General features: G+C 61.6%; 1 protein-coding gene across 3 annotated transcripts; it reads right to left on the bottom strand.

The window, feature by feature from the left end:
* Nucleotides 1-651: 651 nt before the first annotated feature.
* On the bottom strand, nucleotides 652-14,919 carry LOC105495587 (LDL receptor related protein 3). Of its 3 annotated transcripts, none has more exons than XM_011765317.3 (7): nucleotides 14,384-14,919; nucleotides 12,473-12,520; nucleotides 5,316-5,454; nucleotides 3,441-3,655; nucleotides 1,931-3,047; nucleotides 1,567-1,699; nucleotides 652-1,304 (listed from the first exon to the last, which is right to left on the bottom strand). In XM_011765317.3, the coding sequence occupies exons 1-7, from the start codon at nucleotides 14,454-14,456 to the stop codon at nucleotides 717-719; spliced, it is 2,313 nt and encodes a 770-aa protein (XP_011763619.1). In that variant the 5' UTR covers nucleotides 14,457-14,919; the 3' UTR covers nucleotides 652-716. The 3 variants fall into 3 exon arrangements, with proteins under 3 accessions (XP_011763619.1, XP_070942089.1, XP_070942088.1); XM_071085988.1 differs by having other exon boundaries at nucleotides 1,567-1,744; nucleotides 5,316-5,451; nucleotides 14,384-14,766; XM_071085987.1 differs by having other exon boundaries at nucleotides 1,567-1,744; nucleotides 14,384-14,765.
* Nucleotides 14,920-15,975: the final 1,056 nt, after the last annotated feature.

Here is a 15,975-nt window from a genome sequence, read left to right as displayed (position 1 = left end):
CCTGGCTCAAACTGAGGCCCTGAGCTAAGATGGAGCAGATGTGGCCACTGCTGTTGGTGTCTCGGCTTCTCTGTCCCCAGAAAGCACAGAGCAGCATGTCCTGGGGGCTTTGAGGCCTGCAGGGAACTCCAGGGGCTTCCTGTATGCCAGGTATACACCCCAGCCCCGCCACAGTGCCCAGGAGATTGGACCCTCAAGGAAGGCAAAGGGCACCTGCCTGGTCAGGGACCTGAGGGCTTGGCAGGAGCTGCCCAACCCAGGTCCTCCAGGGGCCTTGCTGAACAGGAAGAGGGTGAGGCATGGGCAGAACAGTCACCACGGATGAGACCCAGCGTCCCCGTGGCCCAGCCCCATCCTCATGACAGCTCCCAGCTCTGTGGGCGGCTGGTGCCACTGCAGGGCAGATGAAGCAAAAAAGCTCTGGTCCTCTGCTTCTTTGGAAATGGGTTCCCAGAATGAAGTGGGGGGAGAGAAGTGAGACCCCAGGGTGCTTGTGTACGCTGGGATCCTACAGATGGGCTCACCGCTCCGCCCTTCAGTCCCAGAGCTCCCGCCCACCATGCCCACCAGTGCAGCCAGCTGGCTGAGGGCCCAGCCCCTCCGCTGGGGTCCCCGGAGGGCCTCTCCATAAGAAAGGACGCAGAGGCAGGGTAGAAATGACTGTGTATTCCCTGGTTACAAAGCGGGGCTGTGGCGGTCACCAGCGAACCCGGCGGTCAACAGACCAACAGGGCCTCGTCATCGCTGGCCTCCAGCATTGGGGAGCAAGGGGGCGGGGGGCTCCTGCAGACCCCCAGTGGCTCTGGCGAGTGGGGGCCCAGGGTGCTGCTGGCAGTGGAGGCCTGGGGGTGCGGGTCCTGGGCTGAGCAGGGCTCCCGAGGTGCATCCGCAGGAGCTGGACCGTCTGCCAGTGGCTCCCTACAGACCTTTCTGTCCTTGTCCACAGGCCTGCACTCTGGGTCTCGCAGGCCTGATGGCAAGGGTGGCCCTGAAGGTCCCACCTCCGGTGCATGGCTGGAGGCACTGGGGGGCCCATCTCCGGCCACCCTGGGGCTGCCTGTGTCCGTGAGCGGTGCTGGGGGGTCGGGGGCAGCCCCTGGAGCAGGCTGGAGGAACCCATCACCCAGCACGGTCTGTGAGGGGCGTGCTGCGGTCAGCAGTGGGATCTGGCCTCGGGGCACCCGCGGCCGGTGAAAGAGCCGGTTCCAGAGGCGGCCGAGGCGGCGGCGGGAGGGCCCCCTGCGGGAAGCGTGCCGACGCATCTGTCTCCGCATGGCTGTGCGAAGATTCTGCAGCACAGAGGCCTGTGGGGTGGGGCGGGGTGGGGCGGGGTGGGGCAGGGGGATGCGGCTGAGGGGGCGGCCAGGCTGCTCAGGGGCAGGAGTCAGCACACCCCCAAGGGACCTGAGACCCAAGAGACCACCTTGTCCATCCTCCCACCTGGCCATGGGCCCCCAGGTCACCCTGCCCAGGCCTTGCCTCCCACTCCTGTGACCGCTGGACCAGCCTCCTCCACACACTGTCCCACCTGGCCCCAGAGGGGCCTCGCGCCCTCCAGGGGCTCACCTGGGAGGCACTGTAGACAGGAAAGTCTTCCACGGGTGGAATGAGGCCCTGCGCGATGAGCTGACCATAGGATGGAGGTGCCTCCCGCCGCACGAACTCAGCCTCCAGGCGCGTCATCTGGGTCTCGAAGGCCCTGGAAGCGGTGGGCAGAGGGCGACATGGCTGGGCTGCCCGGGACCTGCAGCAGCAACAGGATTCCGGGTCCACCCTCCACCCAGACATCCCAAAATGTAGGGACCCCAGTGTGCACAGGGCAGCCTCCACTTAGCTGGTCCAGGCCCCCATCTGCAAACCCACAGCCACGGGGACAGCAAGCCTGGGCGATGAAGAAGCCCGGTCCCCTGGCTGTGGGCACAGCGCCCACCTGTACTCCTGCGTGCGCAGTGAGTAGAGCTTGAAGGCGCAGCCCAGCGCGATGACCAGCAGCAGGCCGCACACCAGGCTGCCGATGAGCGCCGCGGTGATGACCTTGCGGGGCACGGCGGCCAGGCACCCGTGCTCATCGCTGCCGTCCTGGCAGTCTTCCTGGCCGTCACAGCGCCACGTCTCGAAGATGCACAGGTTGGTACCGCAGTGGAAGGTGCCGGGCTGGCAGGAGAAGCAGTTCTTCTCGTCTGCGCCGTCGGGGCAGCTTTTCTGGTTGTTGCAGCGGTCGGCAGGCGTGTAGCACAGACCACTGCCACCCTCGCAGGGGTACTGATCGGGCGGGCAGGCAGGGCAACCCTGCTCGTCTCGGCCGCTGGCGCAATGCCACCAGCCGTCGCAGCGCTGTGGTTCCGAGAAGCAGCCCTGGTCGCCCGCGCTGCCCCCATCACTGTCACTGCTGCTCCCGCACGGCTGCTCCCAGGGAAGGCAATAGCCCTTCACCTGATAGGTGGCGTTGAAGCCGTGGCCGGCGCTGCGGGCGCGCGCATGGTACGCCACGGTGAGGCGGCCCTGGGCGGCCTCCAGGCTCACGGGCCGGTGGTTGCTGCGGTAGGACAGCGTCTGCAGCAGGCGGTCCCCGCGCTCACCCAGGCCCTCGTATACCTGCACGTAGTCGTCGTAGCCCAGCCGCAGTTCCAGCTGCAGCAGCACCCGCCGCGAATCCTGCGTGTCCACCAGCCACGTGCAGTGAAGGTCCGAGGGCCCACGGGCCGCGCCGAACAGGTCTGGGGAGGCAAAGGAGCCGTAGAAGCTGCCCAGCCGCCTGCCGCACGCCAGGTCGGGGCAGCCCGCCTCATCCGAGCCATCGCCGCAGTCCTGCAAGCCGTCACAGCGCCGCTCCACAGGCAGGCAGCGCGTGGAGCGCGCCCCGCTGCACGGAAAGGTCCCCCCGGGACACAGGCTGCCTGGAGGCTCCGAGGCGGGCGCCGAGCAGTTGCCCTCATCAGAGCCGTCTCCACACTCATCCACTGCGTTGCACTGCCACGGGCCGGGCAGGCATTTGCCATTGTCACAGCGGAACTCATCTGCCTGGCAGGACGCCTGGCCCAGCTTCCCTGTGGGGTGGAGAGGTAACAGGGGACAGTCAGGAGACAGAAGAGCCTCCCTTTGGCCAGGGGGCCTGGGGCCAAAAGTGGGCAGGTGGTTCCCCATCACCGTGGAAGCAGAGACCCCTCCAACACCAGGGTGGGCTCAGTCCCTGACCTGAGTCTGGGGTTAGGGGTGAGTTCCCACAACTAGCCAAGACCGGGAAGTGGGGCCAGTGACCTTGAGAGGTCTGAGGCATCCACATGCCCAGTCCTGCCACTGTCCTGAGATTGACAGGGTGGTCAGGGGACATCCTGCAGGGAGCCGGAGCCCTGTGGAGGGTGCTGCCCCTGTGGGCCAGGAGCCTTTTGGCATGCACGGTGTGCTCTGTGGTGTCCTGCCTGCCCTGCGACCGCTATCACCTCGGATGTAAGACAGACGGAAGCCCTGGGCCTGGCCGGAGCTGGAGGCGTCTGAGTGGAAGAAAATCCAGACGTGGTCTCGGGCAGAGATGAAGGCAGGCGGGATGGCAGAGCCACAGAGGCGGAAGGCCTCCTGGCGGGGCGGGGCCGCTGGGCCCAGCAGGAGCCAGTCCAGGGAGCACTGGTGGGACTCCTCCACGTCAAAGTTGCGGAAGCTGCGGGGAGGCGGAGAGGACCCAGACATGAGGCCGTAGGCAGGACCTCCATGGCCGAGGACTAGCAGAGAGTGGTCAGGCTGGAGCCACGGCCAGGACAGCCAGCCCCGTCCCAGCCGGCCGCCCCCACTCCTCGTGTTCCAGATTGCCTGGTTCCTCCACTCCCAGCCACTCTGTCCCCACACTGTCCCCATCCAGGTGTGCACGGGAGGCTCCATGAAGAATTGCGATGTCCATACAGGTCATTTCCAGCTCTGCTGCAGCTACCCTTCCCTCCATCAGTGCACACGGCCTGAAGCCGAAGTGCAGCAGGAAGTCAAGGGCCCCCGACCCCAACACCCTCCCCAAAAGGGCAGAGGCCCAAGGGTCCAGACCCCTCCACCTCGGGACCACTAGGATGGGCCCAGCACAAAGTCCCAGGCATGGGCAGTGAGGGTGAGACTGTGCCCAGGGGCTGGCCGAGGCTGCAGCAGGTTGACAGCTTGTCATCTCCAGAGATACACTGGCCTTGAACCACCTGGCCCTTGGGGAAACTGAGGCACAGAGACTAGGACAGACCCTGCCCATGCCCATCACATCCTCATGCATTGCAGCTATGGAGTAAGTCGGGGGTTGCACCTTTTGAGCTCTGGCATTTAGGAAAACTATGGCAGATGGAGCCTATAGTGACTCCCCAGCCAAATGTCCCCATGACCACTCCTGGCCAGGACCACCGCTCGCTGCCTGGCCCCCTTTCCCTCTGCATGTCCCTGCAGCTCGAGCACCCGGGCTTTGCCTGATTCACTCCCCTCCCCAAGGCCCCCTGTGGAAACCATGCTCTGGGCTCAGTGCCAGCCTGGCCCCCAGCCACCCCTGCAGGACAGAGAGGACACCTCTGCCACCTCAGAGACATCAGACCATGCCCACCAGTCCCAGGCTGTGTTCCCAGTGGCATGTGTGCTGGCCCTGCCTTCCTGGCAGGGCTGAGTGACTGAGACCCCCCATACCCCATGAACGAGGCTCAAACCAGGAAAAGGTCCAGCTTGGGCACCTCGCCATAGAGGCCCTTGGAGACCCAGGGCACTGGACACATTTGTGTGCATGCATTCACATGTACACATGCATGCTTATGGCTCACGCATGGTTATACCCGTTATCTTACATGCATGCACACATACACGCTCTCTGCACCTGTGCAGGCATGGCTCGTGTGCATACATGTGCTCACACGTGAACTCTCTCACGTGTCCTTTATGTCTCCCCCGACATGGGCTTGTATACGTACACAAGCACACGTGTGTTCACATACATGCACAGACACGCACTCACATATGCACACACACCTACTTACCTGTGCTCACATGCATGCACATGCCACACACCTCAAATACCTACACACGCCTGTCTCACACAGGCACACATCTACATGCACACACACCTACTCATAAATGCTCACACACATGCAAACACCCACACACCTGTTCACACCTGCTCACACATGGGCGCTCACACACACCTCACACATATGCTCACACACATGCACATGATCCCACACCTGCTCACACACACGTACACCCTCAGGCGTGTGCCCTCCACACCTGCTGTCACACACACACATTCTCACTCACCTCACGCATGTGGGTCCACATCGATTCCTTCCGACACCCCCGGGCGCCCCTACCTGATGGTAATCATGTCGCCACGGTCGCCCTGGATGTACCAGCTGCAGTTGGTGCCTGGCGGGTAGTTGAGGGGCCAGGCCGGGCTGTAGATGACCCCACGCCGCTCCGTATGCTGCTCCAGCTTCCCGCTGCAGGCTGCTGTCGGGAGAGGAGGCCGAGAAAGGCCGGCCCATCTTTGGTTGGGAAGCAGGTTGCAGTGGGGTTAGGAGCTTCAGCCCAGCCCTCCCCAATGGTGGGATCTAGCCCAGCCAAGGGTGGCCATGGCCAAGGGCAAGGCCACGACTTGTCACTTCATGGAGGTGGTGTGTACGGGAGGCCAAGTAGGGCCCCCTAGACTTGGGGCAGCTATAGCCCCCAACCCTAGGCAGTGGGCTAGAGCGTAGGTCCTGTCCCCCGCACCTCTGGCAGAGCTGGGAGGAAACCCACCAACAACCCCTCCTGGCAGCCGGCACCTCCAAGGTGTAGCCTCGTGGCCTCGGCTCAGTGGAGAATTCCACAGCCCTAGGCCTGCCCGGCCGGCATAGCCCATCCTGCGACAGCCCCCTGCCTGCCCTCCCTGGGGCTTTGCTCACTCAACATGTATTTACTGAGCACCTACTATGTGCCAAGCATGCATGGTAGGCACGCTGAGTAAGGTGGGAATAAGGCCTGCTCTATGGAACTCACAGGCTGGGGGTGGGAGCAGATGGACTTTACACAGATCCACTGGGTAGAATGAAGGTCCTACAACAGAGAGGTGGCAAAGTCCAGCTGTGGCTGGAAACACCACCTGGGTCTGATCACACCCTGTGCAGAATTTGGGTTTTATCCTGAGTACAAGTGAGAAGCCACCAAAGGTAGATTTCGGAACCAGGTGAGGAAACAGGCTCACAGAGGGTCAGTGACTTGCCCGGGGCCACACAGCTAGAGAGGGCAGAGTCAGGAATCACTGTAGTCCTCTGGGGGCCTCAGCTTCTCACTGCAGCACTGAGCCAACATGCATTCGTGGAGTGCCAACTGTATACCGCTCAGGTTGAGCAAAGAGCATCACGCCCGCCAGCTCAAAGGAGGAGCCCTCCATGCCCAGCCCCACGGGCCTCGCTTTAATCCATCCATTCTCCATGCTGTCTGCTTCTAAACCATCCAGGGCAGCATGGTGAGCCTGCCCTGCCCCGCTGTGCCCTGGCCCTCCCAGGACCGGGCGGCTGGTCCCTGCACTTGACCACACCCCCAACCCCACAGCCCCTGACCCTTCCCTGCACTGGTCCATCTGATTCTCACAACAGCCTGAGATGAAGGCAGGGCCCATTTTACAGATGGAGAAACTGAGGCTCGGAGAAGCAAGGGATGACGCTTTTCCCGAGCCCAGTGACACTCTCTCTTCACTTTCCCATGGCTGGCCCCTGGCACTGTGACCTTGCAAGCCGAGTTCTCACTGGTTCTCAGCAAGACTCTCTGGGACCCAGCTGTAGGACAGGGAGGAGAGCCCCCTGGCTGCCTCCCATGCTCTTAGCACAAAACCACAATTCACTGAAGGAGCCCCAGCCCCTCCCTGCCCCACACTCTGCCTTATCCCTCCCATCACCCCTAGCCCCCCGGACCTCTCCGATCTCTCACATTGGAGGGAACCTTGCTCTGGAGGCCCTGGTGGTCCCTAGTGGGTGCTATCCCCACCTTCTTATGCCATTCACGGACTCCTCAGCTTCCACCCCCAGCTCCATGGTCCCTTCCCAGGGAAGCCCTCCAGGCTGCCTCCCGCAGAGCTCCAGCCCTCCACCCCTCCCCCCAGCCTCGGCCACAGAGCATTTCCCTTTTGTTGTTGGGACTGACCGGATGAACATCGCACAGGCAGGCAGGGCCGTGCCGTGTTCCGGGAGTCTGCGCAGTGCCTGACGCACGGCAGGTGCTCCACAGATGTGGGTCCCTGAGTGGACGGGTCCATCTGAGGACCTGCTGGGCAGCTGCAGCCATGAGCTGAGAGCTGAAGCCCCTTCCCCCAGGGGGCTACTGGGACCATGAAGGCCCAGGTGATCCGGGACTGTGACTACTAGGGAGCTGGTAACCCCCATGAACAGCTCGTGAGAACATCAAGGATAAGAACAGAACTTTTGGTCCTAAAGCAAGGCCGGCCACCACTGCGTCACCATCAGACCCTTGACAGTCCCAGGTCAGTGAGGTGCAAGTCAGCGCCTCTCCACTTAGAACTCACACATGGCCCTGGGAGGCAGCCCCCACAACCAGCCTCCGATCCTGCCCCAGAAATAGGGCGCTGTACACCCTGCTCCCAGCCCGAGAGGGCAGGAGATAAACTATCAGAGAGGGGTCTCGGGGTGCAGCCACCCAAACATGCAAAGTGGCCCCAGCCCCAGCCTGGTTCCCTCTGCCGGGTGAGGCCGCTAGCCGTGAGGACCTCACAGAGCCCTGAGGTCTGAACTGGGATTCCTTGGGAGGTGTAGGGTTAAGAAATCCAAAAGAGGCCAGGTGCAGTGGCTCATGCCTGTCGTCTCAGCACTTTCGGAGGCCGAGGCCGGGGGATCATTTGAGGTCAGGAGTTTGAGATCAGCCTGACCAACATGGGAAAACCCCGTCTCTACTAAAAGTACAAAAATCAGCCAGGCGTGGTAGTGGGCGTCTGTGATCCACAGCTACTCGGGAGGCTGAGGCAGGAGAATCGCTTGAACCCAGGAGGTGGAGATTGCGGTGAACCATGATCATACCACTGCACTCCAGCCTGGGTGACAGAGCAAGACTTTTTCTCCAAAAAAAAAAAAAGGAGGAGGAAATCCAAAAGAAGAGATCTTTCCTGCTGGAGGGGTCCGAAAAGGAGGTTCCACAAAAGGGAAGGCCCAGTGAGGCTGGGGTGGTAACGTCCCCCACATTGCATCTCTAAAGCACATGCTAAGCCAAAGTGTCAGCCTCTGAGTCAGCACAGCTGGGAACCTCCCACGTTCACCTTTTTGCCGAGGGGTAAAAACCTATGAGGTGCCCTGTCCTCCATAGGGGCAGGACAAGGCACTGTCCATTCCTACCCAGCCCTGGAGGCCTTCCCTAGGGGATAGACATAGACCTGTCCCTCTCCTCGGGGCCCTTGGGGGCCAGGTGTCTCACCCACACTTTCTAGGAAAAGCCAGGTATCACCTGCCACCTTTGTCTCTTCCCACTCACCGAGGCCAGAACGCTTCTCCCTTGTAGACCTATGTCTGGCCCCTTCATCAGGGGTTGGGAGGCCACCAGCCACATCAGGAGCAGAGGAAGGGACAACTGCCAGCCGCTCTGCCTCTCAGCAAAGCCCTGGCAATGGGTGCCTCCAACCAGCCTCACTCCTGGGGGCTCCCCGGAAATTTCCACATCAGGGCAACTTGGTTAAACTGTGTGCTCTTCTCCAAAGTGGGTTGGCAGAGACCACGGTGGGTGCAGCAGCAGCCCAGCCTCATGCAGAGGGGATGCGGGGCCAGAGGGAGGCTGGGCTCTGTGCAGGAAGCTGCGAGTTCTAGGCAGGGACTCTTTTTTTTTTTTTTTTTTTTCTGAGACAGGGTCTAGCTCTGTCTCCCAGGCTGCAGTGCAGTGGTGCGATCACAGCTTACTGCAGCCTCAACTTCCAGGCTCAAGTGATCCTCCCACCTCAGCCTCCCAAAGTGCTCACACTACAGGTGTGCCCCACCGTGCCCAGCCTAGGCAAGGACCCTGCTTGACCTGGGGCAGATGTGCATGTGGTGGGAGACTGGGGTCAGGGGCTGCCAGTGAGGAGGGCGTCTCCAGGAATGCCCCATGGAGGTGAGGTTCATGATGGGCTGTGTAGCAGTGGGCAGGCAGTGAGGGCAGATGGGAGGACTGCATGATTTGCGGGATAATGGGGAAGAGGGAGGGATTTGGGGGTGTTGGGGGCAGTCGAGAGGTCTGTCTGAGCTTCAGCTGGAGGTGACCTGCCTTCTCTCAGGCAGAAGATGGCCTGGGCCCTGGGAGCCATGGTGGCCCACACAGGTAGGGAAGGAATGACCGGGCACTTTTAGGCCAGTGTCCTTTCCTGGTCCAAAGAGTCATCAAATATTCCTGAGAGGACACTGCAAGGCCTGAGGAAGTACAATTTGCAGATCCAATTTCCAAAGCTGATCAATACCCCCGCCAACCTGCCTGGTGTAACCCGACGACGGGGAGCTGGGAGTCCCACCCCAGATGTGCCAGGGAAGCTGCCAGCTGCCTGCAAATTGCATGAAGCCCATGCCCAGGGTCTCCCCGTTGGGGCCACAGTAGCTTCAGGGCTGAGCCCAGAGGCCGGGGGGATGCAGGAGGTGCTCTGACCAGTCAGGGCCCCACATACCTACGCTTAGGATGGGGTTTGCTGGGGGGTAAAAAACCTGTGAGGTCCCCAGACAGCCCTGCCAGACCCCTCTGGAGCCTAGTGAGGGTGGAGAAGGGGCTGGGGGAAGGGTTCCCAATCCAGGGTCCCACGCAGCAGGAATCCCAGGGAAAGCCGTGGAAATGCAGGGTCATGGAGCCTGCTGGGAGGGGGGTACCTTGGGCCACCTGCAGCTGGTCAGTAACGCCGGAGGTGTCAGAAGTGGACTCTAGGACAGCGAGGATCCCAGACCACCACCCATGGCCTTGCGCACTGGCTGTGCAGCTCCCATCACAGAGGGCACCAGGGGCTGCAACAAGGACCCTGTTGGGACCTGAGGTCTTGACAGCTAAGGACCTGGACAGTGTCCTCTTCGCCCAAGCTCCATGAGTGGCCCTAGTCCTCAGGGAAGCACTTTTCTAAACGTGGGGTATATGTGCATTTGGGGTGACACACCCACCAGCAGGAGGGTGCCCTGGGACTCACATTCGTAAGCTGTGACAGCCTCATTCCCCCTTCCCCTGACTTTCTACCATGGCCACAGACATCTGACCCAGGCCGGGCCAGTAAGCCTTTTCCTGGAAATTGGGATGGGAGACTGGGCCACCATCAGTTGTGGGGACCAGGACAGCAGACAGGGCTGGGGCTAGGTCAGCACTGAGCGAGGCCTGGCCCTCGGCCAGCCCGAAGCAGCAGAGGAGGCTGGGCTCCCGAGAGCACAGCTCAGGGCAGAGAGAGAGGGAAAGAGGCCCGAGCCTGCCAGAGGAGCCAGTGAGCACAGCTTCTGTGCACCCTGGGCCTTCCCCTCAACCACAGCCAGCAGCAGGGGTCCCGCTGCCTGACAGCTCCAGGTCCTTTCTCCAGCAAGCCGGGTCCTGCACAGAACTAGAAACCCTCCTGCCCCACCGAGCAGAACAGCAGGCAACGAACAAGTCAGAGGCCCCCCTTGTTCTCCCCGGCTGCACCTTGACCTCAGGTTTTGCTTTTTGTTTTACAGACGGGGTCTCGCTCTGTCACCCGGGCTGGAGTACAGTGGAGCCGTCATAGCCCACTACAATCTCAAACTCCTGGGCTCAAGCAATCATCCTGCCTCAGTCTCCCGAGTAGCTAAGACTACAGGCACATGCCAACGTGCCCAGCTAATTTTCAGATTTTTTTTGAGAGATGGAGTCTCACTATGTTGCTCAGGCTGGTCTCAAACTCCAGGGCTCAAGCATTCTCTTGCCTTAGCCTCTCAAAGTGCTGGGGTTACAGGTGTGAGCCACCACACCCAACCAGACTTAACATTTTTATGGAAATACTTATGCTTACTTTAATACCTTTTTAAGGGTTGTTGGAAATGGCAGTATATAGGCGGAATTAGCAAGAGATGCAGAGGTCTATGGGGACTTGTCAGTGATAGAATAGGCTCCCTCAGGCCCCCCTCAGACTCTTCAGGTGGCACTCAGGGCCCTGGGGGGCCTGGGCTTATCCACTTGCCAACCAGCAGCCCCTTACCTCCAGTAGTGAAGGATGGATGGGCTTGGCCGCCCCTCTAGCTCTTGATGGCCTTTGTTGTGCTTGGGGCTAGTCTGGAGCTTAAAGACAGCCAGCGGCTGGACAGACCCATGCCAACAGGTAGAGGCGGGGGCAGCGTGCTCACTGTGTCCTCCCGGATTCTGTATGTACTTTTGGCCAAAATGTTTACCTCTCTCTCGAAAGTCAGCTGCCTGAAACTCACTTTTCACGTGCAGCTGATGCAAGGCCACGCCCTCTACCCACCTTCTTACCTAACCTCCCACACCAAGCCAATATCTTCCCTGCCCTGAAGCACCCCCAGACCAGCTACCAGGCAACCAGCGGGCACCCTGGTTGTGCATTTGGGGTGACACACCCACCAGCAGGAGGGTGCCCTGGGACTCACATTCGTAAGCTGTGACAGCCTCATTCCCCCTTCCCCTGCCCAAGCCCAGCAGAATGACTCAATCCAGCCAATCCTAAACTGTTTACTCTGCCCTGCCTTTTCTTTTTCTTAGAGACAGAGTCTTGCTCTATTGCCCAGGCTGGAGTACAGTGGTGCAATCTCAGCTAGTTTACTGCAACCTCTGCCTCCCAGGTTCAAGCGATTCTCCTGCTTCAGCCTCCCGAGTAGATGGGATTATAGCTACCTTTCAGTAGAGGTGGAGTTTCGCCATGATAGCCAGGCTGGTCTCGAACTCCTAAACTCACTCAATCCGCCCACCTCCGCCCGCCTCCCAAAGTGCTGGGATTACAGGCGTGAGCCACAGCACCTGGCTGCCGCGTCTTTCCCATGAAGCTGTGATGCCAGCTCTAACTTACACCTTTCTTCCACCCTTGCTCCTGCTTGTCCAAACCTAGTAATTCCCAGGTGGCCCTGCATGGCATGGCATGTCCCCTCCTCTCAAGAAAATTAATAAAGTGTTCTTTCCATGGCATGGGCCTCTCTGTGTCATCCCTCAGTCATACCCCTATAAATTAAATCCTAGGAAGCCCACAGCCTGCATGAAGCACAAGATGTCAATTCCACGGGACCCTCGGCAGCTTGCCAGTGGTGTAAAGTCACCATGTGCCAGGCACTGCACTAAGAGCTTGCCTCACTGGCTCACGGAATACTAGGAGCCAGGTTTTCAGTAGACCTTATTATTTCACCCACTTTACAGATGAGGAAACTGAGGCTCAGAGAAGTTGAAGCCTGCCCAAAGCCAAACAGCTCCTTTGTGATGTAGAAAAGATGCACACAGGAACTCGGGGTGGAGCCAGGACCCTGAAGGCCTGTCCTCAGGGCCCACTCACCCAAAAGGGCCCGGAGGAATGGAGGAAGGAGACAAAGTGCTTACTTACCTAAGGCAGGAACCGCACTGCTGAGCCTCCCGGTGAGAAAGATGTTCACTGTGGGAGACACAAAGAAAGGGTCAGGGGTCTCAGGTTCCTGCTGGGGACCAGCAGCAGCCCATGAGGGACACCACAGGTAAACCCAAGGCTGGCCCACTGGTCCCCTTCCTCTTATAGGGCAAGGCCCAGAGCGTAGCCCAAGACCACCCATCAAGAGGGCCCCTATCCACCTCAACCCCAACTCCCTGCCTTCCCTGCTCTGTTTTCCAGGCTGGAGTGCATAGCTCACTGCAGCTTCAAATTCCTGGGCTCAAGCAATCCTCCCACCTGAGCCTCCCAAGTAGCTGGAACTACAGGTGTGCACCACTATGCTTGGTTATTTTTTTATTTTTTATTTTTGTAAAGATGAGGTATCACTGTGTTGCTCAGGCTGGTCTCAAACTCCTGGCCTCAAGCGATTCTCCTGCCTTGGTCTCCCAAAGTGCTGGGATTACAGGCACCTGCCACCGCACCTGGCCTGCTCCTACTACTTTGACTGGCTTCCCCCTCCAAGGGGAAAGCAGCAGCAGGGGCAGGAGGGAAGACAGTTCTGCTTATCGCCATTTACAGGGCATGCAGCTAGTGATGGAACCATCCTCTTCCCCCCCCGTGCCACGCTGACCTTCAGAAGGAAAGCAAAACTCCCCAGCCACCCCTCAAGCGCCCACCTCTATGGGGTTTGGCCCTTACTTTCACCTTCTGCTCTGGCCGGGGGGGTTACGGGCCCAGAGCCGAGGGGCAAGCCCAGCTTCCCAGGGTTCAGGATGCGGGTCAGATCCCGCCTGGCCAGGAAGCAGGAACCGCTGCCCCCACGCAGGACACCCAGGCCCCCTGGTCAGAGCCAGGCCAAAGCTCCCGAGCATGGAGCGCCTGTCCCCCTGTCCTGCTCACCATGGATGCCAGCACCCAGCAGCTCAGAGCCCAACACACACGACCCTGCACCCAGGTTGGGGTGGGCGCGCTGAGGTTACACCCTCCATGCTCCCCAGTGGCACATTCCCATTGAGCCGGGCTCACACAGCTGGGGCACGGGCCTGCCCGAGCCTCAGAGCTCCCTGAGGCCTGGGGGTGATTACTTTGTCATTTCAGTGGCTTCGGCAAACCTGTCAGGTTACAGAGCCCTCACTGGTGACATCATAGGGTGTCCCCTAATAACCCCCAGTTCTTATAATGGCCTCCCTCCTTCATCACAGTAAATAAAGGAGCCATGTGGGTTGGGGATTTAACTCCTTCTCCTCTCGCCCACACAGGGCGCTGGAAAGCTGGACAGAAAAACTCCCGGACAGGGCGGGAGCCCCTCCCACCCCATGCCTGGCCTGGACCGGTCCCTGGCCCAACCCAAGCACCCTCCTAAACTGAACAGGCCTGCCCAGGGGCTGAAAGACACAAAGGGAAAACAGGAATCCCCTGGAAGCCGCCTCCACACTGGCATCCTCCTCCAGCCCTGCCCCGCACCCCGAGTCCCCATCTGCGGCTCACACCCGCCCCCACCCCAACTCCAGGCCGGAAACAGCTTCTTCTTCAGGGGACAGCCGGCCTGGCCTTTGTCCCCAGCTCCCAGGGGCCCCCTCGACTCCAGGCTCAGCGCGGGCGGGCCGGGTAAAGGCTGCCGCCTGCACGAAGGGCCGCCTGCCAGCGCTCAGCCCGGGCTCCGGGCACTACTCCGAGCGGGGCGCGAGCCGGGGCTGCGCCACCAGAGTCGCCCTCCCAGGCCCGGGGCCAGGCGGGCAAGCGGTGCTGGCCGCTCTCTGGGCCTCCGCGCGGGAGCCACCGCGGTGCGGAGCCCCGGGATGCCGCGGCTGGAGAGGGGGTCGGTCAGGGCGCGGGGCGGAGCTGCCACGCGGGGGACCCGGACCCATCCGGCCCGCGCGGCCCACTCACCCAAACAGACGACGGCCAGCTGCGCCCGGGCGCCCGGCGCGCCCTCCAGCCCCGCGGCCGCGCGCTTCTCCATACCGGGCCCGGCCGCCCGCGGGCGCCGCCTCCTGCCCCCCGGCTCCGGGTGCGGATCCGGATCCGGCTCCGGCTGCGGCTCCTGCTCTGGCTCTGGCTGTGGCTCGGGCTCGGGTTTGGGCTCGGGCTCCGGCTGGCGCGGCTGTTGCGGCCCGGGTACAGGCGGCGGCTCCCGAGGCGTCTTTGTGCGGTGGCGGTGCAGGCCCGTAGCGCGCGCGGGGCCACATCGGCCGCGGCGTCACGGGCCCCGCGGGGGCTCAGCGGCGGCCGCCAGGGAAGACCCCCGCCCGCCGCTGCCCCCGCGCCCCGGGAGCCCCGCCGCGGCCGGCCTGGGCCCGGGGACCCCCGGCGCGCCCATGCCCCGCGGCGCGCAGCCCGCCCGGGCCCGGCGTCCCCGGGCCGCCCCGCGCTGCGCCCAGCCCGCCCGGCCGGGTGCCGCCGGTGGAGCGTCCGTGGGTCTGTCCGTCCTCCCGCCCGGCCCCTCGCCCGCTCCCGGAGCCTGGAGGCCGCGCTGCGCCAGACACGTGACGCGACCGCCGAGCCGCAGTGGCGCTGACAGGGCGGGCGGAGGCGGCTGGGGCGGGCCGGGGGCGCACGCCCCGCCTCGGGGTGCTGGACAGCTCTGCTCACCAGCCCCGCCCCGCCCGCGCCCCCCGCCGCGCTCTCTGAGCTCCAGCCCAGCGCTCCAGGCGGCCAGTGCTCGCCTGGCCTCCTCCCGGGCCCACGAATTGATCCCTCCTGGAGCCAGCTGTGCTAGAAGGGTCGGGGAGCGAGGATTGGGAAAACGTGGGAGAGAGAGGGCTGCTTAGGGAACCTCATACGGGTGGCACAAGGCTAAGGCCTGTCTTCCTCGCAAGGTGTCCCTGTTCCTGCCCCTCCGTCTCTTTCATTTGCCGCGGTTCAAGTGCCCTGTCACGTCTCTTAAGAAGAACCCCCTGTGCCGAGCAAGACCTGTGAGGGGACATTAGTGAACACGCCAGAGGCCTTTGGAGATCTCCCAGGGCCCCCTGAGCCCACCGTGTTACCCACTATCCTTGTGAGGCTGAGGACTTGGGAAGAGGCCTGCTTCTTAGGCTGGGGCTGCCCTCTGGGGAGCTGCCCACCAAGAGGTTGAATCTGGTGAGGCAGGAACCAGGAGAGACAGGGGGAAGGTTGAGAAGGCCATTTAGGGTCAAGACGGATGTGAAATCAGAGGTCCCCAAAGGCTCCATGGCACAGAGGGCCCACCAACATGAGCTGAGGCTCCCAACCCTTTTCTGACACCCCTAGCCCCCTCATTTGATATTCTCCGTTTATGGAGAGAAGGTTGAGAGAAACTGATGGTCCGTTAAGTGAAAGCGTAGACAGTCACTCACTCACTCACTCGCACTGTGCAGGTTGATTGCATTTTAATAAAAGATGGGGGGAAGAAAAATCTTTTTAGTTTTTCTGGGTTTTCTTATTCTCTCTTCTAATTCCTTTGGTGATTTTTCCAAAGCAGACTTCTTAGGAAATGTTTAAAGGATGTACAAATCAAATAA

Source organism: Macaca nemestrina, chromosome 20 (genome assembly GCF_043159975.1).
Source record: "Macaca nemestrina isolate mMacNem1 chromosome 20, mMacNem.hap1, whole genome shotgun sequence".
Lineage (NCBI taxonomy): Eukaryota > Metazoa > Chordata > Mammalia > Primates > Cercopithecidae > Macaca > Macaca nemestrina.
Note: the sequence above shows the minus strand (reverse complement) of the source record. Positions and strands in the feature narration are given on the sequence as shown.

Coding starts and splice junctions, on each gene's coding strand:
- LOC105495587 (XM_071085987.1), bottom strand. CDS start 14,456: ATGGAGAAGCGCGCGGCCGCGGGGCTGGAGGGCGCGCCGGGCGCCCGG. Junction 3,656..5,315: donor GGCGACATGATTACCATCAG/GTAGGGGCGCCC, acceptor GCCTCCCCGCAG/CTTCCGCAACTTTGACGTGG. Junction 3,048..3,440: donor CCGTCTGTCTTACATCCGAG/GTGATAGCGGTC, acceptor TCCACCCCACAG/GGAAGCTGGGCCAGGCGTCC.